The 20,884-nt window shown below is 35.4% G+C and overlaps 1 protein-coding gene across 1 annotated transcript; it reads right to left on the bottom strand.

Moving 5' to 3' along the window:
- Nucleotides 1-2,570: 2,570 nt before the first annotated feature.
- Nucleotides 2,571-16,305, bottom strand: LOC140670824 (uncharacterized). The gene is made up of 8 exons (XM_072901616.1): nucleotides 15,975-16,305; nucleotides 15,446-15,646; nucleotides 13,797-15,341; nucleotides 13,426-13,719; nucleotides 12,295-13,194; nucleotides 11,525-11,871; nucleotides 3,075-3,337; nucleotides 2,571-2,880 (listed from the first exon to the last, which is right to left on the bottom strand). Exons 1-8 carry the CDS (start codon nucleotides 16,303-16,305, stop codon nucleotides 2,571-2,573), a joined length of 4,191 nt encoding a protein of 1,396 aa, XP_072757717.1.
- Between the last annotated feature and the right edge of the window lie 4,579 nt (nucleotides 16,306-20,884).

Raw genomic sequence — 20,884 nt, 5'->3', positions numbered from 1 at the left:
AGATAAAAATAAGTATATAACATTAGACGTACAATGTTATATACACATAATTCTTAAATAATTAAATATTTTGTTTATATTCATTGCACACATTTTGCATGACGATTTCTCCCGCACATGGCTTTGCATGGCAATAATTTTGGTCGAACAAAGAAATGCAACAGAATATGAATATATCATTTGACATATATACATATGGAACGTCAATGTGTAATTAACAAAAAGAAACGTATAATGCCAGTACACGTTAGATCGCCCCTGGCTTTATATATAACATATATAATATGAAAGCTGATTGAATGATTAATCGATTCATCGAATTCGCGAACTATATGTATTAGAATGAATTTATTCGAACAATAAAATGTAAATGAATTACAAAAGTAAAGAACAAAGACTCTATATAATGAACTCTTCCTTGATAACGATTCCTTATTCTGATTGACTCCCGAAACCACGTTGATCTCTTCACGAAGGAGAGTGCCGTCGCTCGTTCGCGCTCTCGATCGACTCTCTCGCGGAAAGTTCTCGATCTTTCCCCTACCATACTTACTTGCGCACGCAATCAGTACCGTCGTAAGTGGTAACTGACGGTTAACCCCTTACATCTCGGCCCTCCTGGCCTTACGTTTCGTCCCGAAGCTTTCGTAAGCGCGCAGTTCAATTTTCCGGTTATACTCCATCTACTTTTTACAATGCGGTAAAATACAAAATCGTCTTACATCTATATCGGTAATATCTTAGATCTAGCCTTAACCTAATATTTTTTTTATTTACAAAAGAAAATTTACAACTAACTTAATTTTTATAATTCCTTAATCCAGGGTTTAATCCTGTCGGAGGATAATACGTGTTAAGTGGCCTAGGCCCCTGATTATACCCAGGTATATCCTTCGCAACGGTCGCTACCCAGGATCTTATCTATTACGTAAGGGCCTTTATAATTAGGTTTCAGTTTTTTATTGATTCTTGGTTTTACGCTTTCTGTCTCTAATTATTACATATTGTCCCTCTCTATACAATGTTGGTTTCACAGTTCTTTTATCTTTATACATTTTATTATATTGTCTGATTTTCTCAGTCGCTTCTTCCACCGATTCTTTTACTTGCTCTCTCTCTTTTTGCAGGTTTCTATTTAAAAGATCTTGTGTAAATTGAGCAAACAAGTGACCTGAATGGCTTTTCTGCGCATATCCTAGCATTAATCTAGATGGAGTGGATTTAACTGTAGAATAGTAAGTATTGTTTATAATATACTGAACTTTTCTTAAATTTGCTTTTCAATCCGAAGGAGAATCGATTAGTTTAGTTAACGTGCTTTTCAAAAACCGACTGACTCTTTCTACTAAACCGTTTGCCCACGGTGCTGCTACTGCCACTTGCCTATGCTTGATATTATTTCTATTCATAAAATCTTTAAATTCTGCTGGTGTGAATGCAGTGCCCCTATCCGATACTAATTTCTCCGCGTTACCGAAAATACTAAAAATTCCGTTCAAATTATCTATTGTTTCTCTACTACCGGTCGACTTCGTTAGATAGAGCCACGTAAACCGTGTAAACGCGTCTACTACCATGAATATATGTTTAAAGCTATCCTCGGTTTCTTGTAACAGACCAAAATGATCGACATGTAGTATTTCCATGGGTGAATTTGGTAACGGAAAAAGATGTGTTTCCCCTTCAAATCTATTACTCGAATTATTCGCCATTATACATAAAAAGCAATTTTCTATATATCCGTGTACTTTTCTCCTCAGATGTGGAAACCAATAATTTTGTCTAATACCTTCTACTGTTTTTTCAGATTCGCAATGACCCATTTCGTCATGGAGCTCTCAAAATACTCGTCACCATTGACTCAGGTACTGCAAACCTCAACATATTACCATCTTTTTTATACACCATTCCATCTACTAATGCAAACTTGTCGCTATCTACGTATTCTAATTCCTTGCTTATCTCTTGTAGCTTGGGATCTGCGAGTTGTCGATACTCCAGCTCCCTTTCTAGAAGGGCGTTGACGTACGCGACGCCACGGCTGAGCGCGTCGACGTGAGACATCCGCTTTCCTGGTCTATGCGCGACGCTCCTGGATCGCTGCTACCGATGTCTCCGCTGATGAGTCCGCTGCTGTCTCCGACAATGCCTCTGCTGATATCGCCGCTGCCGTGCGAACCGCCGTTGATGGCCCTGATGCCACTGCCCTAATTCCCTTCTTGAGGCTGAGGCAGTCAAATTTTCTGTGGCCTCTCTCCTTGCAGTAAAAGCAGGTCAGCTCACCTCTGCAAGCTTTGTGGAAATGGCCCTTTTTCCCACAGTTCCTGCAGGACTCCGCTTCCTTCTCCTTGGACGCCTTACTGCTTGGAGGCTGCTTCCGATCTAGATCTGAAATGCCTTCCGTTATTTTCCTCATTTTGTCCATAAACTCTTCTAACGTCTCCGAATTTATTGATAATGCTACAGCTCGTAGGGAGCTCTGACTTATACCGCCTATTATTAAATTAATTGTATCTTTAACTGACAGATTCAGGCGTTAAGTGAGGGATACTTTATCCACGATGTATTGGTCAAAGGTCTCCTTGGCCTGGTTCCACTTCCTGACCAATCTTCTGCATCATCTTGTAGAAAGGTACCTGGCGCTCGAACATCCGCGTTAGCGCCTGGCGAAGGCCTATCCAGGATTCCATGGCCTCTCCGGTCTGCACCTCGTACCACTTTCTCGCCGGATTTACGAGTCGACTCGAAGCCGCTAACAACGTGACGCTATCTAATGCCCCGTGGATGAGTGATACCTTTTCTACCCGGCGGACCCAGGTAAACACGTTCTCCTCCTCCGTACCCCCGAACTCTGGAATCTGCGACGCTATCCATTGGATGCTGCTTCCAGGATACTGACTCTCGGAGCGCCCTTATGACGGAGATGACCCTGACGACGAACCCTGTCTAGCCGCCGCCTGATGCTCCGGGATCTCTGGCTCCGCTCCGACCGCTCCGTCTCTCCCCGGTCTCAACAGCTGGATTAGCTGCTCGAACTGCTGTTGCTGTTGAAGGAACTGTTGCTGCTGTCTCACCCTGTCTCCCGCTGTTGTTCCCGAAGGAATTCCTGCTGCTGGCGCTGGAGAAACTCCTGCTGCTGTTGCTGCATCGCCAACTGCTGTCGACTAATATCTGCCGTCACTGTGGTGAGGACTTCCTTCAGCCTCTGGGCCGTCACCGGTTGCTCGTCCTCGTCTCCCTCGGAATGCTCTATCGGTGCTCGCGTCCGTTTCATTTCACTCGCTCCTACTCCTACCGGTTGATCCACCTCCAGCAAGTTGCCTACCGGACCAAAGCTCTGAAGATGCGCCAGTATAGAGTCTATGAGCTTTCTTTTATTCTACTAAAGACACGTAGCTGATATTGTAACGCTTCCTGTTTTAGTTGCTCAAGCGTTAATGTGTGTAGACGTTGCCTATGTTGATCCATCGTCCGTTGTCTTCGAAGATTTTGGCCGTTAGTTTGAAATTGATTTTATATTTTTCGACCCGCCAAAGGTCAAACGCGAACGATATACGCGCGTCCTTTATCCCACTTCTGATAATTGAAAGCTAATTGAATGATTAATCGATTCATCGAACTCGCAAACTATATGTATTAAAATGAATTTATTCGAACAATAAAATGTAAATGAATTACAAAAGTAAAGAACAACGACTCTATATAATGAACTCTTCCTTGATAACGATTCCTTATTCTGATTGATTCCCGAAACCACGTCTGGCGTTGATCTCTTCACGAAAGAGAGTGCCGTCGCTCGCTCGCGCTCTCGAGATCGACTCTCTCGCGGAAAGTTCTCGATTTTTCCTTTACCATACTTGCGCGCGCAATCAGTACCGTCGTAAATGATAACTGACGGTTAACCCCTTACAAATATAAAATATATTTATAGAATATTTTATATATAGAATAGGCGCCTTCCATCGCTCATTCTCGTAAAACGCAACCATAATGTATGTATTATTTTCGTCTCTCCGAGTACAAAGAAATCAATAATATTGAAGCGCCTTTTTCCAATGATTCATTGGATTACCATTTTGGAAAAGGCGACAGTTCATTTTCTGCTATAATATTAAGAAAATATTGCCTCATGTATTCCATACAATTGGAATATTTCTCGTTACAAGGATTTCCTTCTAATGCTACAGCTATGGCGAAAGCTGCAGCATAAATTCCACAACATGTGCCATCAGGTTATACTTGAACCTTTGCAAATATTATATCATTTGCACTTATTTGGGGATAATGACGATGAATGTAATTTTTTTCTTTAGACGCCAATTTATCGTATGTACAACCGCGTAAACTGTCGTACACTCGAAGTTTGGTGCTGTCAAAAAATATACATCGCCAGTGATCACTACAATTTCCTCCAATAATTTGAAAGCTTTTGTCGCTATGAGTTGCTTCAATTAAATGAGGATATTCTACATATAGCACACTTTGTGTTTCAAAATAAGATTTATTTCTTACGACGCGTAAAAATCGGTCCAATAATTTGTCGTTTAGTTTGTAACGTACAGGTAATACATTGTCCCTTACTAAATTAATAGCCCAGTAAAATGGAATTTTTTTGAAGAAATAATTGAACAAATGCTGCAATTTCGTGGAGAGGTGTGTTTTGGGGTGCTTTGACATATCAAAAGTCTCCATGCGTGGAAGCTACGGAAAACTCACAGTGGTGACAAAAAGGTCCAAAAAACCGGTTTTTCGTAAATAATTCGAAAAGTATCAAGTTTACGAGCAAAAACATGAATAACAAAATTGTAGCTAATAAAATTCCGCACAATTTGGTTTTTTATAGAACTCTATACGACCAATAGAAGCCAAAATAGAATTTTTTAAAATATGGATCATTTTGTTACGACGCGACGAAAACGCGCCCACGCGTCGTGCATTTTTCGTTAATATCTCGAAAATGGCCATTTGGATCGCAAAATCGTTTAAATGAAAGTTGTAGAGCATTAAATTGCGAATAAATTGCGTTTTTTTTTATTCCTGTGCGATCGATATTTGCGGAGATACGAATATTTAAAAATTTTTTGAATGCGCTGTTAATAGCTAAAACTACAATTTTCGTGTGAAAAAGTCGATTATAACTCAAAAAGTACTGATCGTACACATATAGCATGTATTATAAAAGTAATAGGGAATAAAATTTTGAAACTTTTCATGTATATTTAAATTCACTTTAGTAATGAGTGTATCAGATAAAGGCAAAAAAGTTGCAAAATTTGAATTTTGAAAGGTATTTTACAAAATAGCTCACTTCCGGTTGGCTGTAGGCTATAGTAACATATACATTAATTAAAGACAATTAAATTATTTTTAAAATGAGCCGTGGCAGACCCTTATCTACGATAAATAGTTTATGAATTATAGGTGTTTAAAAATAAAGGCCAATATACATTTTTATTAAAAATTACAGTTATAGTGCAAAAACGTATAGGTAACAATTTTTTAAAAATTAGTTTTAACCTATTTTTATTAGTTCATGTACATATGAAAATGGTCCAGCTGCGTAAGTCCATCACGAGATGTGTTTTACTAAAAAAACAGGCATTGGAAAAATGCTGTATTTCGGATAAATTATGCCAAAATTGCATTTTCATTCCTTTTCTTGTCTTGTAAATGCACAGGACCTAAATTGAAGGTAACAAAGTTTCCTACAATTTAGGTCCTGTGCATTTTCAAGACAAGAAAAGGAATGAAAATGCAATTTTGGCATAATTTATCCGAAATACAGCATTTTTCCAATGCCTGTTTTTTTAGTAAAACACATCTCGTGATGGACTTACGCAGCTGGACCATTTTCATATGTACATGAACTAATAAAAATAGGTTGAAACTAATTTTAAAAAAATTGTTACCCATACGTTTTTGTACTATAACTGTAATTTTTAATAAAAATGTATATTGGCCTTTATTTTTAAACACCTATAACTTATAAACGATTTATCATAGAAAGGTCTGCCACGGCTCATTTTAAAGAAAATTTAATTGTCTTTAATTAATGTATATGTTATTATAGCTTACAGCCAACCAGAAGTGAGCTATTTTGCAAAATACCTTTCAAAATTCAAATTTTGCAACTTTCTTGCCTTTATCTCATACACTCATTACCAAAATGAATTCAAATATACATGAAAAGTATCAAAATTTTATTCCCTATTACTTTTATAATACATGCTATATGCGTACGATCAGTACTTTTTGAGTTATAATCGACTTTTTCACACAAAAATTGTAGTTTTAGCTATTAACAGCGCATTAAAAAAATTTTTAAATATTCATATCTCCGCAAATATCGATCGCACAGGAATAAAAAAAACTCATTTATTGCAATTTATTTGCAATTTAATGCTCTACAACTTTCATTTAAACGATTTTGCAATCCAAATGACCATTTTCGAGATATTAACGAAAAATGCACGACGCGCGGGCGCGTTTTCGTCGCGTCGCAAAATGACCCATATTTTAAAAAATTCTATCTTGGCTTCTATTGGTCGTACAAAGTTCTATAAAAAACAAAATTGTGCGGAATTTTATTAGCTACAATTTTGTTATTCATGTTTTTGCTCGTAAACTTGATACTTTTCGAATTATTTACGAAAAACCGGTTTTTTGGACCTTTTTGTCACCACTGTGAGTTTTCCATAGCTTCCACGCATGGAGACTTTTGATATATCAAAAAGCACCCCAAAACACACCTCTCCACGAAATTGCAGCATTTGTTCAATTATTTTTTCCAAATCGTGAAATATCGAGCAATTTTACTGGGCTATAAAAGGAATAACCTGTTTATCGAGAAATTCTTTATGTTTCGCTATATCATTTTCAGTTAGTTCTTCTTTATTTTGTGAATAACTAACAATGATGCAACCGTCATCGGTGTTCCGCATTTCAGAACAGTAACAGTAGTATTAGTTGCTTCCATTGGTAAAATATTGGATTCGCAACATTGACTTTCTTCGATAATATTTTCGTCTATATTATATTGTCGACGACTTTTTCGATCAGTAAATTTTGGGCTGCTTCTTAAGCTTCTATCATATATTTAGGATTTCTAATAGGCATATGTCTATTATGTCGACTATTCAAGATTTTGGGCAGCATGCAATCATAATAGAAACGTGTTAAAAAGGGCAGCATTTGAGTATTCCAAAATACATTGTCCCTATTAACACGTACTATTTTTAAGCTTCTTGGCGTCCACACAGTAAAAATACAATATTCTCGCTGCGTTACACTTAACTGGCCTTGAACTTGATAAAAAAATCGATGTTTTGAATTCATCTTATCTAGATTTTTCTTATCAAAAACGCTTTTTAATTGAGTCAGCGTCTTTATAGTCTCTTTCGCTGTTAAATGTTCAGCTGATAGAGGACATTTTATTTCTACCAGGCCATCTTTATCTATGAGCCCATCAGGAGAAGCAGCCAAACATGGATTTTTTACATCAATGAATAATCCGCTAGTTTTAATCTCTTTTTTCTTTTTTTTTGTCCAATTCTTTTTTTGCAATTTTTTCCTCTCGCAACTATATTTCATAGCCGCGGTATCGATAGAGGAAGGGAACAAAATGTTCTTTACAATTGCAGCGCAAAATGTCAGATGCAAACCGCATCTGGTATGAAATATTGCAACCAGCTCACGAATAAATCGTCTCTGGGATTATTTTTTAACTAATGCGCACTTGCAAACCGCATCTGGCATAAAATGCACCAGCTCACGAATAAGTCGCTTCTGGGATTATTTTTTAACTAATGCGATCATGCAAACCACATCTAGTACGAAATATTACAACCAGCTCGTGAATAAATCGCCTCTGGGATTATTTTTTAACTAATGCGCACATGCAAACCGCATTTTAATAATAGACTTTATATATACTATTTACATGTTTTATTTAGGAATTGTTTTAAAGATATAATTTGAAAAAAAATGTAGAACAATTTTCATAATACTAATATTTTAATGGCCTTTATGGAAGTCAAATTACCAAATATTATCGTTTTCAAATGATACAAGTCATCACTCAAAAAGTGTGATTAATGACGTCAAAAATCCGTCTTGTGTTAATAGAAATATTTGGATTTTTAGATCAATGGACAATTTCAAGAACATTATAACATTATTTTATTATTTTGATAATTTGATTATTAGAGAATAAAGTATGTGCTTTATAAAAGTGAAAGTGTCAAATGGAACATGGTAAGTCTCTCTATATATTATGTTATTTAAATAATATTATATATTATTATATTTTCTATGTATATATTATTTATATATAACTTATGAATCAAAATTCATTTTTGATAAAAAATATAAATTTATTGGAAAATAAGATCGCTCTTTGAGTAATGAAATTTTTCATTCAAAAACGATATGCCATAACATAATTGGATAATAATATAATAAACAACATATGACATAACAACATTAAAACAATTCCTTTTATATAAATGAAAATACTAACCTTTTCATCCAGCCTTTCTTGAAAGAAACTCTACGTTGACAGAGAGACAAATATTTCCAATTGTGCTGTTGACCCATTTTTTAGAGACAAATAACTAACACTATACAAATAACTTCACTACATAAAACTACACTAAACGATATTAGAGCGTGCATCAGTAATGCCGAATCAGATGCATGGCTCACTCTCCGTATGACGCACACACAAACGCGAGTCGTTTATATGTGGCGCCGCGCCAAGCTCACATATAAACGACTCGCGCTTGTGTATGCGTCATACGGGCTGTGAACCGGTTTGGCATCACCGGCGTGTATGTATGTTACTCTGTACGCATGAAACAGACAAGGATAATACTATTGTCTTTCCTTGTCATAGAAAAAGATTATAGCTCTGACTATCGCGACACCAGTCAATCTGCTGGTGCACTAATCTACTGCTCTTTTTTACCCATTTATCCTCGATTTCGTATGATACATATGCACGAAAGTGTACTCGACCAAAATTATTTTTACTAGACATCAAATTCATTTTCTACAAGTTTACATATATTCTGTCATGCATTTCCTTAGACGAAGTGAACTTATTTTATACGTGCAAATTGCAAAACTTTTATATTAATAAATATAGTTACCCAGATAACAAAATACTTCCACAGTATCGGTACGGTGAGCGTACGTCGTACTTTGTGCATCAATACCCAGATAACCAAGCGTGCAATTCCCACACAAAATACCGCTACTGTACTGTTACTGTATCGCCACGAGATGGCATACGGAGTAATCTTATGGTAACAGTACAAAACGAATACGTGATATTATAGTACAGCGTACCATCATTATATCTGTACTGCGTATTAGTGCATATTTTTGGTACATATCGTACAATATGAACTGTACCGTACCAATACGGCGTATACCGTACAAATATATCGCTGGCAGCATTAAAATGATTTCCCTAATTTAATATTAATTTAGTAATGATAATATTTTTCTCAAATAATATAATAGGAGTCTAAATTGTATCAAAGCTTCATTTTTTTGCGCGTGCAATTAACACAAGCGCGGTTGGACAATATATCCCATCATCCACATTGCCAATTGGCCAGTTTTGGACTAGAATGTTCTGATTAGTTAACTGTGCTGGCGCCTTAAGTCGCGCATGATGTGTGCAATGACTTAACGAGGCCCTCCTAGCGCGGCAATTTTGTTTTTTCGTTATTATTTTGTTCTTTCTCTATACGATAACGTGAGCCCGTACGGACGTATATTTTGTGCTTCCGATATTTGCTGAATTATCTCGAGGAATTCCATACTTTCTACATATTTTCATTTATCAAATATCTGCAGTGAGTACTTAACACCATGTAACAATTAATTTGATCATTTCTTTTTTATTTAATGATGATTAGAAATTATTCGAGAGAAAGAGACCGCGGTTTCTTATTCCTATTTTCAATTTTCTATACATTTTATTAATCTCATATATTATTTCTTGTCGCAATATATTTGTTGCGTTTTTTTGCATTAGACAATATATAATTATTGAGTGATTTGTTAAATAATATAGAGAGATCGGAATTGTTGCATTATTTGGCTCTATTTTCGTTGCCTAATCTAGCAAATCATATTTTCTACATATTATTTACATTTATCAAATACAGTCGGACCTCTTATCCTACGACCCTTTTATACTACAAAACCTCTTATCCTCGACAAAAAATCCTCTCATGCTACGACCGCGAAAGGGGAATTATTTCCCTACTTCTCAGATTTACATGACAGTGTCGGCTCATTAAATTTTTGAACCTTGAGCAGAATTTAGGACTGTAGATTGCACTTTCGAACCTTAATAACAAAAAAATGTACAATTTATGTAATAATGAGTTTATTTTATTTATTTATTATTATTTATGATCTGTTTTTGTAATTTATATTTTGCCTTTATATATATTAGTACATGTATAGTTATAATACTGTTAGAAATAGTGAGGAAGGAATGGGCGAGCGAAATAAAAATTCTTCTCTTTTTAATTTAATATCAATTAGTTGAAAAATATCTTTAATGCTTGAAATCGTAGAGATTATAATATTCAGTCTTATATATTAATTTAAGAAATATAGATAATTTTACTAAGTTACTTTTAAATATATTACTAAAATCTTCTTAATTATAAGAGTAAAAAAGATAAAATCAATAAAAATTAAATTCAATGTAACAACAAAGAATAAAGAAAGAATCTCGTCACTGGAGATATCTTTCCCTTTCCTCTCTGTTTTTGGCTTGTAACTCTCTCGTATTCGGTCGCAGAAATCTTAATCTTTTTGGAAAACTCAGCACAGCAAAAAACTACCAATATGGCGTAAGTTCGAGAACAGTAATGCCGAGAGAAAGAAGCCTCACTCCCGAAAAAAGGAAGGGGTAGAAAAACTTAAGGACCGATCAAAGCGCCGCGTAACGGCATGACGAATTTCTCGGAAGGCGACGTCTGCTTGTGGAGGCGCGAATTTCGAACATTTCCGCCCGCCTTCGTTAACGAGAGTTGACGAATAATTAGAAGCATTATGTAGAGATTGGAATCTTGCAGAGTTTGACTACAGGCCGTTTGAAAGTGAACACTTGAGTCCGAACCGTCACAACTCGCACTAGTCCATCCTTCCCTGGATGTAGTTGGCAGACTCGACCTAATGGCCACTTTGAAGGAGGATATCTTTCGTCAATGACGAGAACTAGCGTTCCTATTTGCAAAGGAGTAGACTCTCGATTCCACTTGTAGATGGAAAGGTAGCGTTGCAGACACTCCTTCGACCAGTGAGACTAAAAACTCTCTAACATCTGACGAATTAATTGCCAGCGAGAAAGATGTGAAACTTTGATTGACTCGAGTGATGGTTCCGGAAGGGTGGTTAAAGGACCACCAATCAAGAAATGAGCAGGAGTAAGAGCTGAGATATCGTCAGGGTCATCAGATAGAAGATATAATGGTCTCGAATTTAGCACCGCTTCTACTTGCGTTAGAAAGGTAGTCATTTCTTCATAGGTCAGCAATTGATTCCCCATGACTCTTCGAAGATGGTACTTAACCGATTTTACTCCGGTTTCCCATTTTCCACCGAAGTGTGGGGTGGCCGGCGGAATGTATTTCCATTGTGCGCCATCCTTGGCTAAAAGCGCAGCTAGTTGTCCCCAATCCTTCGAAGAAGATGAAAACAGCCTTTTGAACTCGGAATCCGCTCCTTTGAAGTTTGTTCCGCAGTCGCTAATCAGTGTTGAGCAAATTCCTCTTCTCGAAATGAAACGTCTATAGGCTGCTAGGAATGCTTCAGTCGTGTAATCAGTAACAAACTCGATGTGAACTGCAGAAGTAGAAAGACAGACAAATAACACGATATATCCCTTGTACGTTCTTGAGTTTCGTCCTCTCCAATTTTTGAGTAAAAAGGGACCGGCGTAGTCTACGCCTGAGGTGGAGAACGGGCGAGACGGAGTAGTTCTTTCCGGAGGAAGTTGTCCCATGAGTTGTTGAGCTCGTTTCTGTCTGTATCTAGTGCAGCGAACACACTTTAATATAAATGAGCGAACGGAAGTTCGTCCGCCGACTATCCAATAATTCTGACGGATGTACGACAAGGTCAACTGAGTGCCTTCGTGTAATGTGCGTTCGTGCGCATCTGCAATTAGAAGAATCGTTAATGGAGAATGTCGCGGAATGATTAAAGGATGCTTAGCATCGAGCGACAAGAGAGAAGAGTGAAGTCTTCCTCCGATACGGAGCAAACCATTAGAGTCGAGAAACGGGGTCAGACGTATCAATGGGTTCTGTCGCGGTAAAGGTTTCTCATTGGAAAGAAATTGAATTTCCTTCTCGAAGAAAATTGTTTGGATCGTGCGAATCCAATAGGTTCCTGCTTCATTCATCTCAGAAGTTGAAATGGGAGTGGTTAGTGATGAGTTTTCCGCTCGGCGGAAACGAGAAATTGCTCTTTTACATAATGCCGTGATGCGTAAAAGTTTGTTGTAGCTTGAGTATCTGTGGATAAGATCCCAAATTCTGTCTGGCTCTGCTTGTGTAATGAAGGCTCGTACTAGTCTCTCCTCAAGATTTCCAATGTGAGATGGAATTTGTGGCTTCTTTGGCCACGACGAAGAATCACTTGCTAACCAAGGAGGTCCTGACCACCACATGGTGTGGTGTAAAAGTTGCATCGGAGTTATCTCTCGGGTTGCACAGTCCGCTGAATTTTCGGAACCAGGAACAAATTTCCAGATAGCTTGAGGAACGGTTTCTTGGATATAACAGACTCTGTTTTGGATAAAATCCTTCCAACGAGATGGATGATTATTGATCCATGTCAGAACAATGGAAGAGTCAGTCCATAATGTCACTGAAACGTGCTGAAGATGTAGTACCTGTAAAACTCGAGAAGTTAGTTTTGCAAGAAGGACCGCTCCTGAGAGTTCCAGACGTGGAATCGTCAATTTCTTAATAGGAGCGACTTTCGTTTTGGAACAGATTAAATGAGTTGATATTTGTCCTTCTTCACTAATGGATCGTATATAGACTGTCGCACAGATCGTAAGCTGAGATGCGTCGGAGAATCCGTGAATTTCTAGATCATAGTTGGCCTTGATATTGATCCATCGGGGGAAAGTCAGCTTAGGTATCTCTTGAGATTGTTCTATGAAGTTGTGCCATCAACTGATTGCTGACGCAGGTAACGGATCATCCCAGCCTCGCTTAATGGACCAGAGTTCTTGTAGTAATATCTTTGCTGTAATGATGAGAGGAGAAATGAGTCCGAGAGGGTCAAAGATCCTTGCTATGGTAGATAAAATGACTCTCTTAGTTATCGTCGTGAGCGTAGGAAACTGAATATCAAAATGGAATATGTCCGAGACTGAGTTCCAACGAAGACCAAGGACGTGCACAGTTGGAGAGTCTTCAAAACGTACAGATGTAGATGTATTTCGATTTTCAGTTTGAATGGAAAACAGGATCTCAGGATTGTTACTGATCCACTTTTGAAGCGGAAAGCCGCCCACCATGCACAATGACTTTAATTGTTGCATAATTTCCCTTGCTTGTTGAATGGAGTCAGCTCCTCCGAAAATGTCGTCTACGTATCTTCCTTTTATTAGAGAGGAAATCGCAAGAGGATAGTTTGAACCTTCGTCCTCAACTAGTTGAGCAATGGTTCGGAGAGCTAGAAAGGGGGCACAAGCGAGCCCATAAGTGACTGTTGTCAACTGGTAAGTGAAAATGTTATTTTTCTTATCGAACCATAGAATTCGCTGAAAGTCCCATTCATCTGGATGTATCTTAATTTGTCGATACATTTTCTCGATATCGAAAGAAAAGGCGTATCGGAACTGTCGGAACCGAGGACATCAGATACATCGCCTTGTAGCTTAGCTCCGGTGTGAAGGTCATTTAGAGAAACCCCGGTGGTGCTGCGGCTGGATCCGTTGAAAACTACTCTGAGTTTAGTGGTTGGACTGTTTTCACGAAAAACTCCATGGTGTGGAAGATAGTAATTTACCTTAAGTTCCGGCATTGAATCATCAACAAGTTTCATATGATCGAGTCTTTTATATTCCTCCAGAAATTCAAAATAAGAATCTTTGTAAATCGAATCACTACTGAGCTTTCTGGATAAGTTAGTAAGAACTCGGAGGGCCTTGACTTGAGAGTTTCCTAGAGTTGAATTTGCACGTTTGAATGGTAGTCTAACTGTGTATCTTCCTTGCTGATCACGAGAATGAGTCTCCCTGAAGTGTCGCTCACACTTTTGGTCGTCGGTAGATAGTGAGGACGTGGTTGAGTTTGGAATTTCGTCAAGGGTCCAGAACCGTTGCAAAAGATTATGGAGTTCCACATCAACTGACACATGATGTCCATGAGCTTGATTCGAGGAAGAATTCATGTCGGTAGGTCCTGAAATGATCCAACCTAGTTTCGTGCATTGAGCTATGGGGGATTTACCTTCTCCCCTTTTGAATCCGTCTTCGATGATCAATGCATGAGCGTCCGCTCTTAAAATGATGTCGATTTTTCCAGGAGTTTTATAGTGAGTGTCAGCGAGTGCAAGCCCTTTTAAATGTGGCCAATCGGTGTCTTGAACCTTGATTGACGGAAGCAGACAGGTCAATTTGGGTAGAATATGCGCTGTTATCGAAAAGTCAAATTGATTAACATGCGATCTTAGATTTAGAGTCACTGCGCCTCGAGTCTGATTAGCCTTTGTTCCTACTCCTATGAGAGAAATAGTTGACCGATTTCTTGGGAAATGGAGACTTTGAACAAGGTTTTCAGAGACAAGAGAGATTTCGGATCCTTGGTCAATCAATGTTCGAACCTTTCTTGATTCTCCGTTGGAGGACATGACAAAAACTTCGGCGGTTGCCAATAAGATCGATGAAGTCAATTGTCTATCTTGGAATGCTGAATGAAGCACATGAGCTTCCGTTGATTTGGATCTAGTGGCAGCAGCAGTTTCGATTATTGAGGATGTGGATTCAGATGTCGATTGCTTCGGAATGAATTTTTGATGGATTGAAGTATGATGCCTTTTACCACATTTAAGACATCGTTTGGCAATGCGACATTCTGAAACTTTATGCGGGCCTAGACAATTGAAACAAAGCTTGTATTGTTTAAGGACGGCTAGTCGTTGTGGTACAGATTTTGAAGTATACTGGGAACAGTTAGAAACATAATGGTTGGAACATAATGAACAGGAGCTGGTTTTTTTTGAATGATTTTCTTGAGCCTTTGATTGAAAGTGAATTTTTGCAGAGTGTTGGTTAGAGAAATTTGAGGGTTTTCCTGCTCGAGATTTTTCAAAGGCCTGTAATGATAAGAGTCTGGTTGTCAAAAATTCGGTGAAATGGAAGGAGCTTCCTTCCAGGAAGGAGGTTTATTGGATGAACCTAAATGCTGTTCCCAAGACTTTACAGAATCCGCGTCGAGACGTTGTACGGCTATAAATACGAGAAAGTCATCCCAGATATGTATCGGCCTCTCGAGTGTTTCTAATGTGCGATAGATCTGCATGAGATTTGTGTAGAGATGCTCTAACTCACTAGCTGATTCCTTTGTCAGTCGTTTGAGTGTTAGAAGAGAGTGAAGTACTGCGTTGACCAGAAGTCTTTTGTTTTCGTAAAACGTAAAACGAGGTTAGTGAGTCCCAAGCTTTCTGAAAGTTAGCGGAAATGAGCGAAGTATTTTTTAATAGGTGAGAGGCGGAACCAACAAGACTCGTTTTTAAGTATTGTAACTTCTCTACCAGAGACAATGTCGGGTTAGATATGATTAGAGAAGAAAATAAGTCCTTAAAGGATAACCATTCGGAAGGGGATCCATTAAACTTCGGAATGTCAATACGCGGGAGGCGCGCATGATGAAAATATACTGGCGTGTTTTGAATTTGAGAAGAAGAAGAACGGTTTTCAATATTGCCTTCGGACTCGTTCTCGGAAAGAGCAGTCATTTTTTCAATAGCATCGAGATAGGCTTCATATGTCGTTGAATATATGTTTTCCGAGAAGTATGCATGACAATGCAATTGTGATTTTTCATCAAGAGTTGTCTTAGTAATAGCAACATTGATGGCGTGATGAATCACCGAGAATGTCTCCCAGTTTTCTTTGAGAGCTCGTAAGCGAGCATTGACTCGTTGAGAAGTTATATTTGAGTAACCAACCTTGGTTAAATTATCAACTGCATTTACAATGAAATCCTTTAGAGTGAGCTGTTGTTCTAATCGATTTACGATATGTTCTATCCTCATGTTTAGATCGAATCTCTATATATCTCACTAATCCGGCGAGCGAAATAAAAATTCTTTTCCTTTTAATTTAATATCAATTAGTTGAAAAATATCTTTAATGCTTGAAATCGTAGAGATTATAATATTCAGTCTTATATATTAATTTAAGAAATATAGATAATTTTACTAAGTTACTTTTAAATATATTACTAAAATCTTTTTAATTATAAGGGTAAAAAGGATAAAATCAATAAAAATTAAATTCAATGTAACAACAAAGAATAAAGAACGAAAAAGACATGAAAACAGAATTGCGCAGGTTCGAACAGAAAGGAGAACAGACGTAAAAGTGAACCTTACGCGAAATCGTATCTTTATATTGAAATCGATTATGTTCATACGAACAACGAAATAAGAACAAAGAGAACAGTTGAAAATAAAGCTGCGTAAGCTCGAATAGAAATGAAATTGCAATAAATTGAGCCGTACGCGAAATGCAAATCTCTCTCTTTCTTTCTTAAAGTTGCATAGGCTCGAATAGAAATGAAACTGCAATAAACTGAGCCGTACGCGAAATGCAAATCTCTCTCTTTGTTTCTCTCAAATCTCGGAATAGAACTCTCTCTCTTTTTCTAAAGTCTCGAAATTGAGCTTTATAGAAATCGAATACTTTCTCAGATGTTTGTCCGATCAGTCCTTTAGGCGATTAGTCCTGCAGGATGAAATCTGTCTCATTGATCAGCAAACGAACACTTACTTGCTGCCAATTGTAGTATATAATTGTAGTATATAATAGACAAAGAATATTTAGAATGAAAAGAACTTTGAAGGAAACATCGGTCGCAAAGGCTCGCCTCTCGGAATAGAAGCGTTTCCAGCGCTCTGCAGGGATGCCCAGATCCACGGAAAACGTCCCTTCTCGTCACTGGAGATATCTTTCCCTTTCCTCTCTGTCTTTGGCTTGTAACTCTCTCGTATTCGGTCGCAGAAATCTTAATCCTTTTGGAAAACTCAGCACAGCGAAAAACTACCAATATGGCGTAAGTTCGAGAACTGTAATGCCGAGAGAAAGAAGCCCCACTCCCGAAAAAAGGAAGGGATAGAAAAACTTAAGGATCGATCAAAGCGCCGCGTAACGGCATAACGAATTTCTCGGAAGGCGACATCTGCTTGTGGAGGCGCGAATTTCGAACAAATACAAAGTTAATAAATTTTTTTAAATTTATTCTAAATATTTTTGTATTGTCAATGATATTTTTAATTTTAATTTTAAATAAATGTTAAATGTATATTTAGGGACAGGGAAATTAAATATACAAACTTATAAATTCATATAATTATATATATTTAACTTTTATATAATATTTAAACATTTTTTTAACATTTATATATATTTTTTATTAAACATGTTTATATATTTATACATATGTATTGCACGCGAATACATACTTATACACTGGCGGATCTGGGGAAGAGAGTTTTAAAGTTAAAACCTGTCCTTCAAAAAAATTATTTTTGTCGGGTTTGTTTAAAATAAAAGCTAAATATAATAGAAAAAATAAAATAAAAAAATATTAGCATAAAATAAAAAATCAAATACTGTGAAAACTATGATCAATGATATCAAAACAAAAAAATAATTTTGTCGTTTTGTAGAAAACACAAAAAACTTTTCCTATTGTCGATGTCAAGATCCGCAGTGTACTTATGTGTATTTACATTCATACTTATTTACTACTTTTTTTTTCTCCAGCTCTCTTCTATCTCATTGCAAATACTTGTGGCAAACTGATGCATTATCTTTAAATATATTAAAAGATCTACTTCCGTTGTGTTTTGTTGAATTAGCCATTTATATACCACATACATATACTTGTAAGTTTCTTTAATAGATACATGTTCTTCCAATTCTTCTGCATTATCATTCGACTCTTCAGTCACATTAGTTTTATTCCGAACCTCAACTCCTAAATTTTGATTTATTAAATCCTCGATTAGAAATTATTTGAAAGAGACCGCGGTTTCTTATTTTCAATTTTCTATACATTTTATTAATCTCATATGTTATTTCTTGTCGCAATAAATAATGTCGATAAATAATGCAGAGTCTACTACAGACACATTTTATATTAAAATATAAATGTATTTAATCAAATAAAAAATAATTTTTAATAATTCAAAGAATAACAATTCAATGCAAAAACATTATTTATCTATCTGCTTTATGAGTGTTACAAAAGATTCGCAAAAAAAAGTTTCTTTTTTGAACCGTCACAGTGTTGATCTCCTTTAAACAATTAGCATTTAAACTATGCTATTTCTATATAAAAGTTCTATTAAAAATTTACAAGTATATATAGCTTCATTATGTCATAAAATTGTTTGTTTTCTTGAATTTTTTTTGTTTATTTACACATTTTTGTTTTTTCTTCAGCAATTACATTCCTACATAATTTTATCATATAACAGAGGTTCATTATATAAATATTTGCATTTGTACATGGATGTTTAAATCATGTTTTCATTTGTTTTGGAATAAATATACACCCTAGTTTTTTAAAATCAGTAAAATTTGCCGGAGCACATCACAAGTAATAGATCTAATTTTAATACCACTGTTATATAATTTTTCGATTGCAAGTAATAGCAATTTTTTTTAAGTTTTGGCAGATGCTTTTAAAGTTTGTGCAGATTCCTTCATTTTATCTGAATAATGTTGATGATATTTTGAAATATTGTTATTGTGAAGTTTATTTGTAAATATTTCCAAATCAAAATCTAAACTTTTTCAATAAAATATCTTCTGAGCTATCTGTGTATGTACCTTTTTCTTTCAGATGTTTTTATAACTCAGAAATCTTTTTTATTTATGATTATATATATATCTATATATTCACAAATTAAAAATTTCCTGACAATATGTATGATTTTAAATTAAAATATATATATTTATATAAAATATTAATTATTAATTGCATTTTGCGATTGCATTTGTGAGATTCTGATATTGGCTATTATATATTTAATATATTAAATAAATGAAATTAAAATATATTACATATTTAAGTACTATATTAATTATTACAATTATTAATTGCATTTAATTGCAGAAATGGAAGATAATAAATCATCGGTTAAAAATAATATACTTAAAATAGCTAATAAAAAGTAATATTTTACAAACAATGTGTATTAATAGTGAAAACAGTGGAAATGAACAGGATTCAAATCAATCGACAATAAATATGGTGGATGTAGAGAACAAACCACCTGCGAGAAATGCATCACTGGCTAAGTGTAGGTGTAAATATTATATTTAATATTTCCTAATGTAAATTTCTTATATATATATAGGGTGTAACTAAAAAAACATACATGGCAGATTTTCTGGCCAATTTGGAGACGATTTTTCCTCAATGAAAATGTCAAAAGAGCTCATTATTTTTTACAAACTACCAATTTTTTGTCATTACATAATTTAGTAACTAAGTCTTAATTAGAATTTTATTAAAGTAAACTCTACCTGAAATTAGCTGAAGAATATAATTCTGTTAATCTTTTAATTCCACAAAGTTTAGTTTGCAAGAAACCCATTTTTTCAATCGTTTTTATAACTCCAAAATTACTGATGTCTCAACATTTTTGTTGAGAAAAAATCGTCTCTAAATTGGCCAGAGAATCCGCCATTATATGCTATATATGTTTTTTTAGTTGCACCTTGTATATATATGTATATATATATACATATATATATATATACATATAATAAAAATATTATTTACAGATTGCAAAAGAGGAAAAAAAAGGTTCCAAAGCGGATTAATAATATGTGATGCAAAACTGGCAGAGCAAACCTGAATGGTTGGGATTGCTGGGAATGCGAAAAAGTAATATATATTAATATTACACCATTAATATATTAATATTACAATAAAATATATGCAAAAAAAAATTATTTTCTTGATAAAAAAAGTATTAATTGTTATATATAATTTTTAGTATTACAAGGCTCTATCGCTATCGGAAGAAGAATTAAAAAAGCGAAGAAATCAATGCGCAAGGCATCGGCATAAGTACGAGAGACCGCGTACGCCAGAAGGTACCAATATATATTTAATGTTTCTCATTATTTCATATATATATACATATAATACATTGATTTTATAAAATACAATAATCTTTTTTTTCTTAATAGGTTTTTGGGATCCAGATTTTCCTGAGATGTCTCCATCTCCATAAAACATTGTAAAGCAAAAGGAATATTATTTAGAAAATGCGGATTACAATTATATATATATATATATATATATATATATATATATATATACACAGAAATTAATAAATAAATGTCCTTATTAAAAAATAAAAGTCCTTATTACAGGTTATTTCATTACTTCAGCATATCATTCAAGTTTCTCCGAATGTATTAATTAAATTATACTGAAGTAGTAATATACACAATTATAAATATTATATTATAATACTTGTCTGGGTTTTTAAATAATTTGCTGCAATTAAATTAATTGCTTGAAATTAAATTGTAATTTGTAAAAATTCAATCAATCAATTAAAATTTTGATATGAATTATTTTTATTATTC

Source organism: Anoplolepis gracilipes, chromosome 11, assembly GCF_047496725.1.
Source record: "Anoplolepis gracilipes chromosome 11, ASM4749672v1, whole genome shotgun sequence".
Classification (NCBI taxonomy): domain Eukaryota; kingdom Metazoa; phylum Arthropoda; class Insecta; order Hymenoptera; family Formicidae; genus Anoplolepis; species Anoplolepis gracilipes.
This window is presented reverse-complemented; position numbering and strand designations above follow the sequence as displayed.

Coding starts and splice junctions, on each gene's coding strand:
- LOC140670824 (XM_072901616.1), bottom strand. CDS start 16,305: ATGAGGATAGAACATATCGTAAATCGATTAGAACAACAGCTCACTCTA. Junction 15,342..15,445: donor GTCTTGGGAACAGCATTTAG/GTTCATCCAATA, acceptor AATCTCGAGCAG/GAAAACCCTCAAATTTCTCT. Junction 11,872..12,294: donor CCCGTTTCTCGACTCTAATG/GTTTGCTCCGTA, acceptor CTACTTCTGCAG/TTCACATCGAGTTTGTTACT.